General features: G+C 55.8%; 1 protein-coding gene across 20 annotated transcripts in view; it reads left to right on the top strand.

Annotated features, from left to right (window-relative positions):
- The window catches only part of EPS15L1 (epidermal growth factor receptor pathway substrate 15 like 1), a 100,012-nt gene extending 83,096 nt beyond the window's left edge, over positions 1-16,916 (top strand). For 5 of the 20 annotated variants that reach the window (XM_022558732.2, XM_089905226.1, XM_089905224.1 and 2 more), the window contains 2 exons: positions 10,675-10,880; positions 16,267-16,914. In XM_022558732.2, the coding sequence (XP_022414440.1) occupies positions 10,675-10,880; positions 16,267-16,413 (353 nt within the window). In that variant the 3' untranslated portion in view covers positions 16,414-16,914. Of the gene's footprint in view, positions 1-2,476; positions 7,052-10,674; positions 10,881-16,266 lie in introns of those variants that run through there. The other 15 variants (XM_022558736.2, XM_022558735.2, XM_089905227.1 and 12 more) reach the window with 11 other exon arrangements.
- The last annotated feature ends 359 nt before the right edge of the window (positions 16,917-17,275 follow it).

The raw sequence follows: 17,275 nt of genomic DNA, 5'->3' as shown, positions 1-17,275 counted from the left end.
GCGGTGTGCTTTCTGCAACGGACCGGAGATCGAGATCAGTCAGAACTCACCGCTAAAGAGTTTCTAGGTAAAAGTTGTTGATTTGCAAAGGGAGAAACAGATTTTTTTTTTAAGTGCAGGAAATGGCTGTGTGGGTGTCAGTGATTGGGCCTCGCGCCTGCGGCGACAGATAGCGGGATCCTGTGCCCCGGGCCCCACCCTTGCCACTTCCTGCAAGTGCAGCCCCGCGTTGCGGTTCCTGCAGCGCCCGGGTGACACCAGCTAGCGCGCCTTCACCGCTAACCAGCCAGTCACCTTTAACCTTTCCCCAGTTTAATTATTATTACTGCTAATAACCTTTGCACCTTCAGGATAAAACCACGCACACACTGGTGATGTCTTTCTGCCCCTCTTCCCCTTCCCATAATTCTTCCAACACACACAGGACAACGGGAGACCGTTTAACCGGGCTCCTGTTTGGTTCAAGTGATTCTCAAAAAGTAAATAGATAAATAATCATTTCCCCCCTAGAACGTGAGTCCCCTCCCACAGCTGTGACTGACTCCACACAGGGTGACTGGCTGTGGGATCTTTCTCTTGGGCGGTTTTCTGGTTGCTGCCCACTCTTGGGCCAAGCCCGCTGGCTCGGTGGTCCGCTTGACCGTCCCAGGAGCTGCCACACAGGACTCGGTCAGGGAGGACGCCCCCGGTTCATCCGTGGCGCCAGCCCAGGTGTGTGCTTGGCTCTGAGATGCCAGGCTGGGGGTGAAACCAGGGTGGTCATCCTTGGCCCGTGTGGGTTCCGTCCCCTTGTTTGTTGCACAAGATCCACTCTTAAAATGGCTTCGCCAGTTGAGCCGTGCGGTTAGCACCTCAACCTTGAGCTTAACTACTTTAATTCCGTTCCCACGATGATTTCAGAGAGATAATTTGGTGGGTACCTGTTAAGTTCTAGAACGGGACAAAAGCAGTTCACTGCCAGCTCGAGGAGCCTGGAAAATTGTGGCAGTTGCCAGCCAGCCAGGGTTGGGGTGCTCCAGGGGAGCCTCAGGCGCCCAGCCTGGCGGAGTCCTCCTTTCCCGCCGGCCACCCCCTGCCCGCCGGGAGCTTCTGTGCCAGGGCTGGGCGGGACCCCTGCCAGCGTGTGCTCGAGAGCCGGCTCCCAGCAGAGGGAGAAAAGCCATTGTCCTCTCAGCTTCTTAACCTGTAAAACGCCTGGAGATGAATTGCTCTTTGGGGTGAATTTCTGTTCTCAAAGTTGGCAGAGTTCGAAAATAGAAGCATTTGCCTACCTTAGCACACGCCCACCCTCCTGCACCCGGAATCGAGCGGTGGATTGAGTGGGAGTTGAGTGACGCTCTTGTTGCCTATCGTTCAGCGGGGTGCAAGTGCCCAGGCTTGGGGTTCTGGAGCAGAGGAGTCAGGGCTCAGCCAGCTGGGCTCTGGTGGCGGGGTATAGCAGGGCCTCGTGTTAGGGTGCAGGCCCAGAGAGTGTGGACTCCCCTCTCTGGTGTCTGTGCATCCGTGTGAACAGACAGCAGCTGCCACCTTGACCGTGGCCCCCTCCCCGGCCGCCGGGGGGTGCCTCGTGTACCTGCCCCCAGGCCTCCTGCAGCCCCTTGGTTCCACCTACAGCAAGGTGAGGGGGCCCAGGAAGATGTTCCTTGTGCAGCCCTTGCTGTTCTGATGGGGTGAATGTGGTCCCTCATCTCTCACATTCAGAGCACTGAGTCAACCCCCGGCCGCCGCCATTGTCAGTTGAAAAACAGCACATGTGTGTATCTGAGTGGGTGGTGGGAACTGGCTGTAAAGGGAGTGAGAGTGGGCGGGTCCCCCATCTACTGCAGGCTCTCTGGCTCCTTTCATGCGGCCCCGACAATGGGAGGGGGCTCCGGGTGGGCTCTGCACGCCCCCCTCCAGTGCACAAGTGCCTTCAAACTGGCTTCCAGACCCGCCGTGTGGCACCCTGGGGATTTTGTTAAATGTGGGCACGGCGCCTCTCTGCCCGTGCAGTGGTGGCGTTCTGGCAGCATTGGCACTGCTCTATACGGAGGAACAAAGCCTGGGCCACCGCGGCCCCAGGGCTCTCCCCACCAGGCTGTAGCTAACATCTCCCTTGTCCCCCCGCAAGGCACCCTAGGCCCCTCAGAGGGACGAGGCAAGCCAGCACACAGGGCTGATTCAGCAGAGTGTGTTGCAGGCGCAAATCAAAGAACAAATATGATTTTTCAAAAAGCAGAACTGTGAGACCTGCCAGTCTGCATTATTTTAGTTGCAAAGACTGATTTGTGATTTGTAAATTCGTTTATATGTCATGTACCCACTCCCTGTTTTTGCTGCAGAACTAAAGTAGCCCCTGTCAGGTTTCTTATGAATGTCTTAGGAGCTTTTCGTGGAAACCTTGAAAATTGTATTTTTCAGTCCAAAGGATATTTGTCTTTTGGGGACCCTAAAAGTGTGGCAACTTTTCCCCCTTCTCTCCTTTTCCTTCCGACAGTGCGAAGACCTCACATCCAGTGGGCTCCTCGGCCTTGACTACCCTGGGCAGCTCACAGAGAATGAAAAACGCATCAGTTCAGGGGGCACCCGGTGGATGATAGTAAATATTTGTTCAGCCTTTCTCAACAGTTCAGAACCAAACCTCATCCTGTTCCCTTCAATGCATTAAGCAGATTTTTCTTAAAATTCGGTAAATATTTTTAGTGGAAAATCTCAAGATTGTGATGGTGGGGACCTCAGATTTTATCTGCCGGCACTGTGCTGCTTGGCATGGCTTTGATCTGCCGGGCTTGCCTTCTCCTCGCGTGTGCATCAGCCACAGCGAGCGGGGCTGGTGTCTGCAGGACTCCTCGCTGGCAAGCCACTTGGGTGGCCCTGTGGGTCACGTCCTGAGAAATTAGCTCTCCTCGCTCTCCCGCCCCATCCCGCCACAGGGGGACGTGTGTTTTTCACGTGTGTTGGTGAAAAGCGATCTTCTTCAGTAAAATGTTCCCAAGTGATTATGGATGTGAAAGGTTGTGCTCCGGACAGCCTGCTTTCTCTCTCCCCCCAGTTAAGCTTTGTTGGTGGGTTTAAGGGGGCAGGAAGGGAGGCACCAAGGTGACAAGGAGTGCCTCCTCCCAGCCACAGCTCTCCTGTGTAGTACGACTCTCGGAAGCCTGGCAGTTGTGTAGGCGTCCCCTATAGTGTAGGACGGGTGACAGTTGTGTAGGCGTCCCCTGTAGTGTAGGATGAGTGACTGTTGTGTAGGCGTCCCCCGTAGTGTAGGACGAGTGACAGTTGTGTGGACGTCCCGCGTTGCAACGAATGGCAGTTTGGGAACGTCCTGTGTTGTGTAGGGTAGTAGCTCAGGTGGGGCAGCTGTCCTGACCACAAACCTTTGTTTTTTATTTTTGTGTTTTGTTGTTTTTGTATTTAAGTCTCATCTACAGAACTGCATTTCCCAACTGCAGCCCTCAATCTTATAAATAGAACGCAGCAAGTATCTGGTTGGGATGAAAACATACACTCAGACTCATGTCTATTTTTGATATTTTCATTCATCCGATTTATTGAGACCCCCCACCCCCAAATCACCCAACCCTCTTACTTTTCTTCTAAGTAAAGAATTTCAAGCAAGAGAACCTGGCTTCTTTCAGTGTTCACATTTGTATGTTGAGGGGGGTTTGTGTTCTATCATTCTCTCCGCTCACCGCCGCTGCAGGGACCCTCCCGGCAGAGAGCTTCCCGAGAGGCGAGGAGGGAGGGTCGGCACGGGCTTCACCACTGCTGGGTTGCCGGGGGCCTGTGTGGCCTCGGAAAGTTCAGAAGTAGGGGAATAAAAGACATTGCTACCAGGGTGGGGCCGGCCACCGAAGTTTTTTTTAACAGCACACACCGTGGTAAACCATCGGGTTCATACTGTTTTTGCTCAAGGCTGTCCTGTGTGTGGTTTCGGTGCACCGCTGGGGTAGCTGCTGAAACTGCTGCGGTTTGAAATAAGTCCTATTCTGTCCTATCCTCAACCTTGCGTTCCTCCCTCTGGTCATGAAGACTCCTCTGAGTGATGGAGAGTCTCTCTGGGGGGCGCGGCAGCAGCTTCCAGCCAGCCCCCAGGGCTGGAAGTCACAGGCTCCAGCCTCTGCAGTCACAGCCTCCCCTACGCTCAGGGCTCCCTTCCCTGGGCAGGTGTCTAGGAATGACAGGCCAGGTATCATCCTGGTTAGCTTTATACCAAAATTAAAAAAAAAAAAAAAAAAGGGTGATCTGTGCTCTCTTCACTGAAACACGCCCAGTCAAGCTTTTTCCTTACTCTCAGTACCCGGAGCCATGGAAAGGCATAAAGCCAGGCAGCCGACTTTGCTCAGGGGGCACGGAGGCAGATCGAGTTACTTTGTCCCGTTTGAGATGAGCAACACCTCAGAAAATTGGAAAAAAAAAAAAAACAATTAAAGAGTTAGCAGAAGTGGTTACATAAAAGCAGGAACTAGCCCCAGAATGTTTTAAAAGTGCAGCTGCTAAAAATAAACGGGGGCGCAGAGTGGGAAGTTTGGACCAAGGGCAATCAGGGCGAGGGTTTCTTTGTAAGAAGCCTATGCTCGTGAGCATCGTGTCAGGCCGATCCGGGGATGCCACCGATTTCGCACGTGCCAGGTCCGATAATTCAGCCTCTGTGCCTGAGCGCAAAAACAGATAACCGAGAAAAAACCGTTTGTTTTTCTCCCCCTCACGCCCCCGAAAACAGGAGCAGTTGATGTGCCCTGGTTTCATATTAACACAGTCATGATTTCTAAATAACAACGGTTTCGGCAGCAGAGTAAAACCAGTCCTGGGCTGTGCTTGACATGATTGACAGTTCTCATCTCCCCGATCATCTCTTTGCTTGTCGGAAACCTCAACTTGACATTCTAGCTGGCTGGATTCTTAACTGCCCCCCACCCCCCACCAAAAACTGATTAAAAAAAAAAAAAATTCCCCAAAGCAGGGGAGGAAGGTCTTCTTAATTGAAAAAGGAAAAAAAAGAAAAGCGCACAAGTGGGTGATGATGTGTTTATTTGAACATTTGGACTGTTGTGGTCGCTCTCAGGGCCTGGCTGGGGTCGACTGACCCACTTATCCCGGCTCAGATGTCTGCCCTTTGTGAGCAGCTCCTGCAAGAAGTGCTCCAGGAAGTCAAGCAGCCGTCCACCCTGGACTTGCTGCTGGAACCGGAGGCTGCTCTGGGCCCTGGGCTTTTCAGCCTGTCCCTGGCAACTCTTACTTTAAATTGGATTTGGATTTTGCTATTTGGTCCATTCTTTTAGTTTCTGATTTTAAAAAAATTAGCCCAAGAGTGCACCGATGAATACTTGTTGCCCTTTCTTGCAAAGGAGGGAAGCCAGATGCCTTCCTGGCTCATCAGTGGGGTTCCCCCAAAGGCCTCAGGCCCCTCAGGATGGCCCTGTGGAGCCTGGGTGGTGGCACCCCGCCCATGAGGACCCCCACCAGGAAGAGGGGGTGGTATTACTGGCACCTGCAGTGTGCTGAGCCCCGCCTACGTGGAGCTGACCCTCAGGTGTGCTGGAGGCTAGACCAAGACAGGTTGGTGCACGGGAGGTAGACAGGGCAGTGGGGAAGCCTGCGGGGGTGGAGTGAGCCCTGGAGAAGGGTCTTCCAGGGGAAGGGAAAGGCTGTGTCAGGGCCGGGGGAGACTGGCCGTGCTGGACAGTGCAGGGCGGTCAGCATGGTGGAAGTCGCTAGTTGCTATGGGAAGGAGGCCGCGGTGGCCAGGCTGCAGGGACTGTGCCCGCTGAGGTCAGTGTCCCTTCCCTCAGTGTCACCACCCCTCAGGACCGCGTCTCCCAGAGTGCCCCTGCCAGAGGCACACATTATACCGGCTCAGTTCGCAGGTGAGGACCCATCACCCTGGGCCCAGAGAAGGCTGCAGGTGTTTCAGGCCACCCCCCCACCCCCCGAGCATAGTTCACTCGGGAACATGTCTGTCCGTCCACGATCAAGCCCCAGTGATGCCCCGGCTTGGGGTTTGGAGAGCGAGGCGGGGTCTGCATCTTGGTGCGCCCTGCAGGGGGACTCTGTGGTGGGTGTGGAGCACACCTGGGGCGTGGTGCTACTCCACCCTGCAGAAGGAGGCTGCCTGGAGGCACTGAGGAAGCAGGATGGTGGCGGCCAGTGCACACAACTCAGCAGTTCAAGGGGAGGACACTGTTGCCCAGGGGCTGCACATGCCCACCACGCTGCTCACAGGACATACGAGTGGCTCTGTTAGAGCAGAGAGCTGCAGTCAGGGGTCCTCGGTTTCCTAGTGGGGCCCATAGGGGCAAGCTGTCCTGACCTCTAGGGATTGGAGCTGCGCCAGCCTGGCCTGGCATTGGCAGACCAGTAACGCTTGATTTACGAAAGCAGGCAGCCCATCCCAGGCCGAGCCCGGCTCCGGCAGCCGTGCACAGCCGGTGCTCTATTACCCTGTGTGAGTGTGCTAGGGCCGCCGTAACAAATACCACAGACTGGGTGGCTTAGACAGCCGAAACTGATCGTCTCACAGATTTGGAGGCTGCAAGTCCGAGATCAAGGTATAGGTAGGGTTGGTTTCTCCTGAGGCCTCTCTGCTTGGCTTGTAGACAGCGTCCTCCCCCCGTGTCTTCCCGTGGTCTCCGCTCTGTGCATGTCTGTGTCCGACTTTCCTCTGCTTCCAAGATCACCAGTCCTATTGGATTAGGGCCCACTCATAGGACCTCATACTAATTTAATTACTTCTGCAAAGATCCCGTGTCCAAAGGCAGTCACATTCCGAGGTACTGGGGGAGAGGACCTGAACATAGTGAATTGGGGGGCGCTGCGAGGGGAACCAATTCAGCCCATCACAACCCCACTTCATGGATAAGGAAACTGAGGCTGAGAGAGCAAGGCTGAGTGGGGTGGTGGCCGTGCTTTGCACCGTCTTCCAGGGGCCCACACCCCACTCCCTGCCCAGGGCTGAGCTGGGAGGGCTGAACACAGGCATGGGGAGACAGCGGGTCACAGGCGTTTGAGGTGGAGATGCCACCTGGGCAGAGGGACTGTCTGAAAAGAATCCCTGGGTTGGGGGGTCCTGGGGGGGGGGAGGTGCCGCTCAGGCCCTGGAGGGCTGTTGGGGGATGAAGTCGGGAAGGGTTTCGTGTGGGCTGTAGGGCCTTCTGGATTCGCCACAGCGGATGCGGGCCCCCAGGGCAGGGCCAGGCATGGTGGAGCTTGCATGTTAGAAAGCTCCGTTCAACAGAGGGGTCTAAGCAGCGGGCCCTGCCCTAGGCAGCAGGGACACAGCTGAGGACAGCAGGGCCCTCACCCTCGTGGAGCTCACGTTCTGTTGGGAAAGAGAGAAAATACGCAGCAAGTGACATAATAACGACGGAGCATGACGAGGGCTGCAGAGGTGTCTGAGCCAGAAGTGGGGAGGGCGGCCTCTGTGTGTGCGGCACCCACACGAGGAAGAGCGTTCCAGCCTGGGCAGCAGCAAATGGAGAGGACTGCGCTGGGCAGGGGCAGGATGGCCGAGGCTGGGGTGTGTATTCCCAGAGCAGCGGGGAGAGCTCGGCAGTGTCGGGTCAGCTCTGCGTTAAAAGGCCACCTTGCTGGGTGTGGATGGCCCATGGGGTGAGAAGCTGAGAGGGTGAGCAGCCAGTGGCTGTCGCAGGGGTGATTCCCAGGGACCCGGGAGAGGTGAGGACCACTTGCCTGAGGTGGTGGTGCGGCCATGTGGACCAGAGCACCCTGCCTCACGCCCACCCTCCCTCCTGCCCAGGGTGCCCCTGGGCTCCGCCTGGCTGCCGACTGCTCGCAGCTGCACAGCCTGGAGTTGACACGCTGCCGGGCAGCTCTTGCCCGACCCCTCCCGCCAGAGCTGCACGCTCGCCTCTGAAGAGAGGGGAAGGGGTCCGCGGCAACACGGTAGCGCGGGAGGCCTTGGCTCACCCATCGGCTCGACCCTTGGACCAGGGAGTAGGCTGGTTGTGTAAGGTGGCCTTGGGGGAGGCATTTCTTCAAAGCCAGCACCCAGATCGCCCTGCTCTCTGAAGCCTAGGGGCTGAGGTCCAGGAGGGAGAGGAGGAGGCGGGATAGCCAACAGCAGGGAGAATGTCTCAGGGAGGGGCATTTGGTGCTGGGTGGGGTGGGCAGCCTGAGGTCTGTGGCTCTGTCACAAGTAGGAGAGAAGGGACCAGAGGTAGAGAACTCAGCCTGCACAGAAGATGGGTCGTGGGGATCAGCCCCAGGACTTCACCCTGAGAAGCAGTTACCCTGGGGGAGAGAGGCCCTAATTCCTGCTGTGCCGCGGGACTTGGCACCGCCCTTCTGGGGAAGGGCCCCCCACCCAGGGGCTTTGTCGGTGGCTCACCTGGCTTATTGGGCCTCAGGGCTGACTGAACTGATTCGTGGCCACAGGGAGAGGTTGACCGATGTCCCAGCCTACAGCCTCCTCTCCACCCTCCCTTCTTGGTCGGGGTGTATACTGTCGGAGCCTGGGACAGGCAGTGTGACAGGGAAGGCCAGGCTGCAGTGGGCACACCTTCTGACCCACAGCTCCACCTCCAGAAACATCTCCTATAAATAAACACACGTGCGTGGGGGTGCTGCTCGTGACAGTGAGAGCCTGCAAAGGCCAGGGGTCAGCAAAGGGGCCCCATTAGGCCACAGGCAAGGGCATAGAGGTGCTCCGCTCTGACCGCAGGAAGCAACAGAGGGCTGGGTGCAGGGCTGCATGTGTCTCAGAGTCCTGGGCAAGCCTCGGGAAGTTAAGACTCTCGGTTTCCTTGAACAAGCAAAAAGAAACCAGCAGCAGCTCTGACGGGAGGGGGCGGCTTGGGGCCTCTGTGTTCCAGCTGTCGGTGGGGGCATCCATGCACTGGCATCCCCCGCCCACCCAGAAGTCCCGATTCAGGTGGGATGGGGTGTGGGGATTTTAACCAGTGCTTCTGGTGGGCTCGGCGCCCATCTCTTCTCCGTGGGCTCTCCCAGGCGGGACCGCGTCACTGGTAACTCGAATTTCTCATGCATGGGTGAAGCTGACAGACAGGGTGGCATTTGTACCTTACGGCCACCCAGCTGCTGCGTCGAGTGACAAGTAAATAAACTTGCGTGTCCAGGGGGGCCTCGGGCCAGGCTCTCACAGGCCCCACACACACTGAGCCCTGCTTGCGCAGGCACTGCGGTGCCGGATGCTGAGTGGCCTGGAGTGGGGCGCAGCCCCGTGCAGCCCCGAGGAGCATGCCGTGCACCAGTCACCTGGTCTGACCCCTACCTCTTCGTTCCCACTTCCCAGACAGGAAACTGAGGCCAGCTGGAGCTGAGGGGTTTGTCCTCATCTGGGTCTCAGAACTAAGGGTGACAGAGGCAGGAGTCGTTAGGGACACCTTGAGGCGGTCAGAAATGTGGCCTGGGAAGCAGCGTCAGAGAGGGTGGTTTTGGAGCTGGGCACGGAGATGGACGTGCGGGCAGGTGGGGTGGCGGAGGCGAGCAAGGTGAAGAAGGCAGGCGTCCTGGGCTCAGGTGCTACAGGGGTCAGCTGTAGCTCAGGGCCAGGGGCATTCTCTGGACGTGCAGCTGGATGTCCAGGGTCTTCTGTGGAATGTGACCCTCGGCTTTTGGGTTCTTTTTGCACATTACTTTGAAATTGCAAGAGTAAACATAGGCAGCTCAGTTAACAAATCAGAATCATGTTAAGTATCCTTGAGCCTCTAGCCCGGGCTTGGACACAGAGCTGCCAAATTGAACGTCTCACCCCCTGGGTTACCCCAGTACCCTGGGCAGCTGTTGGGCAAATGAATGGCATCAGGCAGGAACCTGGCCTGCAAAACAGGCAGATCCCTGAGGCTCATCACGTGGGCCCCCCGCCCCCCTCTTGCCAAGCAGGCCTGGAGAAGGTTCAGGTTCCTAGCGGATTGTTCTGACATATTGGCAGGATTTGTTGGGAGAAGCCACCTGTCCTCAGGCCATACCCCCGAAGCATGGCCTCACAACCTCATTTCCCTCCAATTCTAAACACCTCTCTCCCGCGTCCCCGTGGAGATCTGCCTTGCCAGGACCGGGGCATCCCAGAGCCACCCTCTTGGCAAGAGCCCAGAAAGGCCCAAAGCCTGCCCCTTGGAGCCAAAGGGACAGAAGCGGGAGCTGGAAACGAATTTAAACCCAGGACGGCAGAGTGGGTTTGTCTGGTGAGCTGCCTCCGGACCCTCACGACTAACACGGCTAACTCTACACACACCACATTGTGAAACTAATCGCCCTGTTTAGTTGCAAGTAATCTCCACCCCCTTTTTTTTAATTGTTGGAAGCTTGCAGTGTATTTTTCTGCTCAGCCATGACTTTTTAAAAACTCAGTGTGATAGTAAATGTGTTGCCATGCTAAAATGAATCACTTTGAAACACGCCTGCATGTGAGCTTTTTAAAGATGATGTAAATTTTAGCTGCGGTGGGAGGGGAGGGGAGGGGGTCATCTGAAGTGCTTTTCTTGTAACGCCCACAAACCATTAAGCCTCCGGGATAAATGGAGAGGAAAGCCAAGATCCACGCAGATTCCCCGGGGTCTGTCCCACGAGCGGCATTCCAGCTCTTTCCAAAGAGGGATAGGGTTTCCCAGGGAGCTGGTGCCCAGGCTCTTCAGTCAGGACTCTGTTCTGTCCGTGGTCAGTAACTTGTATTTCTTTTTTTTCTCCTTTTTTTTTTTCTTCTCCTAAACTTTCCAGGTAAAAGTACACCCGTAAGCCAGCTTGGTTCTGCAGACTTTCCCGAGCCCCCCGATCCATTCCAGCCACTCGGGGCTGACAGCAGTGACCCGTTCCAAAATAAAAAGGGGTTTGGGGACCCGTTTAGTGGAAAAGATCCATTTGCTCCCTCCTCTTCAGCTAAACCTTCTAAAGCCTCCTCCTTGGGCTTTGCAGACTTCACCTCTGTAAGTTAAGTTCTCCGCCTCCGCGCCATTCCCTCCCCTCCCTACGCTTGCAGCTTCTTTGGGGTTATTTCTTTTTTGTCTCTTTCGAATGGCAAACCTCCTCCTGGCTCAAGTCTCCCGGTACCTCACACCATCACCCGTGTTATTTATTCTGTACTGCTGCTTTCTGTAAGAAAAACGGTTTCTCAATAAAAAAAAAAGAGCTCTGGTTTGGATACTCTGTGATAAGGGCACGTTTTCTTCCAGCAGGGTGGCCCAGTATGCCTGTTTTTCTGTCCTTCACGGTAGACTCTTTGTATTAGTTCTGTTGCCCAGAGCCTGTTGTGTTCATTGATTTTTTTGGAAGCCACGACATCAGACGCTTCTGAAGTACGAAAACAAGACTGCTAAGGTTACATTCGGGTCTTGCTGTCCTCAAAAAAGTCTTTGTGGGGGAGTTCTGATGGTCCCACCCAGTGCATTTTGGGCAGCAAGTGCGAATTGAAGGACCCAGCCGGATCACATGAAGGGAAAGCAAATTTGATTTTTTAAAACTTTTATTTCAGTTACCAGCTACAATGAAAACTGAAATGCAACCTAGAACAGCCACTCTGAATCCCCTTCCTTTTGCAGGGAGAAAACCCAAAAACTCAGAAAGCCATTCGCAGAGTTAAGTGCCTTTTTCGAAGCTAATCCAGGGATTTTGAAAGTCTGGTTTTGCGTCTTGGTGTGAAAAAAGATTCCAGATTGTAAAACGCTGTCACATTAGAGTGTTTTCAGTACCCTCATCAGTACCCAGAGATCTTGTTCTCAGAGAGCTTCAGACGTTGTCTTCCCAGAATCAGTTTCACTGTCTGTTGCGCACCTGTGTTTTTTAAAAGGTTTTCTTCCCTCGATTTTGCAGTTTCCTCGTTCGTTGTGAGATGTGTTGTTTATAGATGCTTCCACTCCTAGAATATCCGTCTTAAAGCACGCTCTGCCGTATCAGTGCCCAGTGAACACCCAGTTCCTTTCAGATCCACCTCGCGCACAGCTGTCGTGGCTTATTGAAATCGCCCAAGACGCCGACACATTCCTGGCTCTTGGCGACCTGTAAATATTTTATGACTGCAGTTAGCGGGGTTTTGCTGACAGCCAGGGCACAGTGTGGATATATATACAAGTGGCAACATTGTTAATAAAAGCCAGAAACAAAACCCGCTTTATCTACAGTTTCTTAGATAGCACTGCCTTTATTTTTCAATGGAAAAACTGTGAAACACTGATGAAAAAAAATAGAGCTATTCACGCATGACTCAGGTACTCTAGGGTAGGGCGGAAGGGTAAGTGGATTTGAATGGCAATTGGAAGAAATGACTGTTCTCTCTCTGAAATGCACAGTTCTATTTCCTGTGCCCACCCCACCCCCCCGTCCCCAGCTGGTTTTTGGAAAACTTTTTTTTTTAAAACCCCAAGATTTCAAGTTATCATTTGACACATCATTTCTGGTCATTCCAGCACAGTTGTTAACAACGATTTTAAAACACCCCTGGGATTTAATCACCCTCAACTGCAGGTGAGGAATTGGATTCTGCCCAGTTTGCAGCCCTGCTGTTTTACGTTTAAAATCACCTTTCCCGTTTCAGACGCCCCAGTCTTTCCAGGGGAAATCACCTGACTGGGAGATTCAGCCCACTCTAATGGGATGGGATGCATGGGAGGCAGGACACGTAATTGGTTTGGTTTGTCCTCTCAGTCATACCATGGTCCAAAACATGGTCAAAAGTGTCCCACCTCCAGGGACTCAGGATGTCCTTGCGTTTTCATGGCGTCCGGGGGCTCAGTCCATTGGCCGGTGGTTTCTGTGTTCACTGGACCTCAAATATACATGCCAACTCAAGGCCAAAGTTGGTTCCTCTGGTTTGTGTACTTCAGCTTCCCTGAGTAAATGCAGAGAGGTCTCTAACTGCCCAGCAGCCTGGCAGCGTGACTCTTTCAGATTGGATGTTCTAAGCGTGCCATCAGGACATGTTGTTACCCGTGCAAAAGCAGCTTGGTCCGTGTTGGAGTTCAGGGACGCCAGTGTCACAAGTGTACTCAATCCCGCCCCCCCTTGGCTCTGCCACTCTGGAACCCTCTCATTTATAAGCCCCCAGTTTCCGTCAGTGGGTTACTTGTGCTTGTAGCGGCTCACAGGAAATCTCTCTGGTATTTCTTTTAAAACAAGCCTTTCAGTCTCAGGTGAATGTGTTTACTAGGAAGTAGTATTTAGAGGTGAGCAAAACAGCGCTTTCTTTTGGGAAGTCTGCATTAAGAGCAGAGCAAATATCAGACAGGATCAGTCACGCTTTGCGCCGTCAAACGAGTCGGATGCTTCCCTGGTGGCGCAGTGGTTGAGGGTCTGCCTGCCGATGCAGGGGACACGGGTTCGTGCCCCGGTCCGGGAAGATCCCACATGCCGCAGATCCCACATGCATTATCCTGCTATCCTTGCAATAGCAGGATAAGCGAGTTAATGGGAAGTGGCTAGAAGTGTCCCCACGCGTGATGATGGCAGACGGGTGCACATGTCGATCCCTGGGGAGGAAGGGTGCCGGTGCTTCACGTGCCTCTTCAGAGGCCTCTGAACCTCGGATTTCTGTGGAGAGGCCGCCGAAAACAAACCGCTTAGAGTCCGTCAGGCCCCGGCGCGGGAGGTATCTCGGAAGAGCAGAATGCTCGTGCCCAGCCGGGTCTCGGTTCCTCGACGGCACAAGAGTGAAGCAGAAATCGGAGCTTGCCGTTTACAGAGCAGCTCCTGCACCCTCAGGCGGTCCAGATTCGCGCCGGCGTGTAACGCATCCAGGTCAGAAGACAAGACCGCGGCCCGGTCAAGGTATCTCCACCGGGGCCGGGGGAAGGATTTTCTGCTGCTCCGAGACACAGAGGGAGCCACAGAGAAGCCCCTTCCTCCAGTATCCCTCAGACATCACAGCCTGTTGTGCTCCTCAAGTGCAAGCAGACCACGTGCCTGCTGCGAGTCTCCATCCTGGATCCTAAGCTGGCCTCAAACCAGTCCACTCCGAAGGCATCTAGAACGTTCCTGTCGGCACGTTTACTGTGAACACACAGACTCCTTGAGCAGGAGGCACCCGGGCTGAGCAGGCACCGTGGCGTGGGCCCAGCCTGCCCGTCCCTGGCCATGTGACCTCAGCCAATCCCTTGACCCCTCCGGGCCTTGGTTTTCAGCTTTGGTGTGGACCACCCCGGTCATTACTTGTTGGCCCCTACCCGCCCCCTCCTCTGAGCTGGCAAGGGCGAGGTCCCTGTCAGCCCAGCTGTCCCCTCCCGCTGCTGTCAGCAGCACCGCAGTCATTCCCATCAGCATTTGTTGTTTTTTCCTTGTTTTTCTCCTGAAGAGGTGTTGAAAAATTCCCCAAAGAATACGGTGGGGCGGTGGCGGTGGGGGGGGGAGGGCGATTATCTGTGACCAGTGGTGGAAACACGAGGGGCGGGGACTGGCTTTCAGGAGTCCAACTTGGAGACCCATCAGCCCTCTGAGCATTTTTCTGGGCAGTTTCTCTAGAAAACAAGGACCAGCCTTTGTTCCCGGGGATGGCCCCTCTTCGTGCTGACCCTTACCTGCCCCTGTCTCACTCCCCAGGCAGGTGGAGAGAGGCCTCCCGGGCTGTCCTGCTTCCTCCTTCTCCTCCTCGGGGCCACATCCAGCTCCAAAGCAGCCTCCCCCAACCCAGCCCTTCCCAGCCCCAGTCCCCGCTGTCTGGCCCTGCCTCACCCGCACACTGGCTGTCAGGTCATGAAACATTCAGAAGCTGCCAACCCCATCGCCCTGTTCGCTTGCCCAGGGAGCCTCCTCAGGAGAATCTTAGCTCCCTTCTGGGGCCTGTAAGCCCCTCAAGGTCTGGCCCCTTCCACCCTGTGCTCTGTTCTGGCAGACCAAGTTTGAGCACTTGGCGCCCAAGAGGTGGCACCTCACTGGGGATGGTGCCCAGACCTCCAGGGCCTGTCCTGTGCCCTCAACTCTGCAGTTACAGCTGACCACTGCCATCCCCACTGCCCCCCAAACCAGGGAGGAGGTCCAGAGTCCCGAGGGCCCAGGCTCTGCAGCCACCTGTACCTCCACCCCCAGGCTTCAGTGTTCTCAACTGTCAGCCCACCTCCTGGGTTGCCACTCAGACTGTGTGTGTGAAGAAGTAGCCATGAATTCCTGTCTCTGTTCCTGCCGCGGGGCTCCACAAGAGCCTCTCTCAGGTTGGGATTGTCTGTAGGTCTGTTTGTTCCCGAGTGGCGCCAGGCCCCCCTTTACCTTTGGTGTGTCATCCAGTGCTTAGCAGAGAGCCAGCCAGAGTCAGTGCACGGAAGAGAGACGCTGATCCAGGCAGGCCAGGGGTCCGAATGGGCTGCAGCTCTGCTCGGGGCCAGTGGTGCTGGAGGCCCCTCAACTGGAGGCAGAGTACAGCAACTGGGGGCCTCGGGGGGCTGGGGACCCCCACCAGGGGAAGAGCGTGTGAGGTCTGGCTTTGCTTTTCTTTCCATAGAGCTAAGGTACCCCGAATGGTTTGAATTCACCCATCTCAGGATCAAAACGATTTCTTCCCTTGTTTTAAAAAATTATTCTTTAAAAAGTTGAACCTTTCGGAAAAGGACCCCAGGAATAAAAAACTCCTGGACCAGATGGCGGTGTAAATGCCAGGGCTCCTGTAAACGTCCAAGTACAAGGCGGCTCTGAGCGTCTCCCAGAGCTCCTGGGACTGTGGCTGAGACGGAGATGCTGCGTTTCAGGACCTCATCGTCTTGCTTGGCCTCAAGGCCCCTTTACGCGTTTGAGACGCAGAGATCTGTTTGAACCGGAACTCTCCAGCCCCAGCGCCTCTCACCCGGGCATCAAGGCCCGTCCAGGCCCAGGCTTCGTGGGGTTTGCTGTCCCAGCTCCTTGGGGTTCCACTGACTCTGCTCTCCAGCTGCTTCCAGAGACGCCCCTGCCGTCCCCCGAGAAGAGGCCCCGCGGGCGTGCTGTGGGGGGGAGTCCCTGGAAGTCTCTCAGTGTCCCCGATATCATGCCTGGCTTCCGCCTGCTTCAGGTCCCTGCAGGGACGGAACGGCTGGTTTCTCTGGTGGCAGTTAAGGTCAGACTCAGCCCTGTGTCTCAGTGCATTGACCCCTTCCAGACTGGGGGTCAGGACTGGGGCGTGCGCGTCCCCTCCCCCTCCCCAACCAAGACAAGGGCTTCTGGCGTTTCCTGGTCTTCACCTGCACACCGGGCACCTTCCCGCACACACCCCAGCACTGCGTTTCCCCGCACCCACCCGTCCACCCACGACAGGCCTCCGCCTCCTCGCCCAGCAGCACGCCCCCACCCCTCCCCGCCCCAGCAAGCAGGCAGCCAGCGCCGGGGCCGTGTAACCCACCCTCTGTTTTTCCTTCGCAGTTTGGCAATGAGGAGCAGCAGCTGGCGTGGGCCAAGCGGGAGAGCGAGAAGGCGGAGCAGGAGAGGCTGGCGCGGCTGCGGCGGCAGGAGCAGGAGGACCTCGAGCTGGCCATCGCGCTCAGCAAGGCTGACATGCCCACCGCCTAGGCGCGGCCCCGTGCTCACGCCCGGCGGGCAGCACAGCCGCGGGCCAGGCTTGCCACAGGCGAGGCCTCGGAAGTCCCTATAGATAGACGCACACTCGGTCTCGGCGGTCCCCGCTTCACGTTGTGACATGTCACAGCCACTGTTATGTCAAGGGCTCGCTGGTCGGAGGGCCTCGGGCTCTGGGTGGCTCACCCAGGGCACGGAAACACAGCTCATCCCAGTGCAGGAGGCCCGAGGAGACGCCCAAGGATCCACCTCTTCGCTGTGACATCCCCGTCTCCCTCCCGGAACCAGCAGGACGAGCAGAGGAAAGCGCCTGTCTCCTGCCTTTCATCCCCTGCTCACAGCTGGGCAAGTACCAGCGTGCGGGGCGCACCCCACCCCGTCGCCTCCCCGACCTCCCTCTGAGACAGACACCCCGGTGATGTATGCATTCATTGTATAAAAATTAAGTTTGAATGATTAATATAAAATATTTTAATACAAAACACTAGAATTCTTTTTTTTCCTCTCTCTTTTCCACTTAAACGTTGTTTTCCTTGCATTAACGTTCACACGTGATGTTACATGAGGCAGACCAGGCAGAGGTGGAAGACCAGGTCGAACGTTCCCGTTTAAATCCTAAGTGTTTGAGCAGAGAAAGCCAGTTTTGGAAGTTTTCAAGGGTCACCCTGTCCCTCGGGATGCAGCGTGCTTCTGAAATGGTGGGCTGTGACCTCACTGCGACTAGGGCAGGTGGCCCTTTGTCCCAACAGTGCAGTTTGAAACGAGATTCCTGCATACAGTTCACTGGGGCCTCGTCTAGTCTGCACGAGGGGTGAGGCCGGCAGGGTGGTCTCCACAGAGTCAGCACACGGGGAGA

The sequence above is a fragment of the Delphinapterus leucas genome, unplaced genomic scaffold (genome assembly GCF_059928025.1).
Source record: "Delphinapterus leucas isolate spDelLeu-1000000601 "Yukka" unplaced genomic scaffold, BTC_Dleu_Yukka2 spDelLeu_asBTCV2_sq25, whole genome shotgun sequence".
Lineage (NCBI taxonomy): Eukaryota > Metazoa > Chordata > Mammalia > Artiodactyla > Monodontidae > Delphinapterus > Delphinapterus leucas.
The sequence above is the reverse complement of the archived record's forward strand: the minus strand, read 5'-3'. Positions and strand labels throughout refer to the sequence as shown.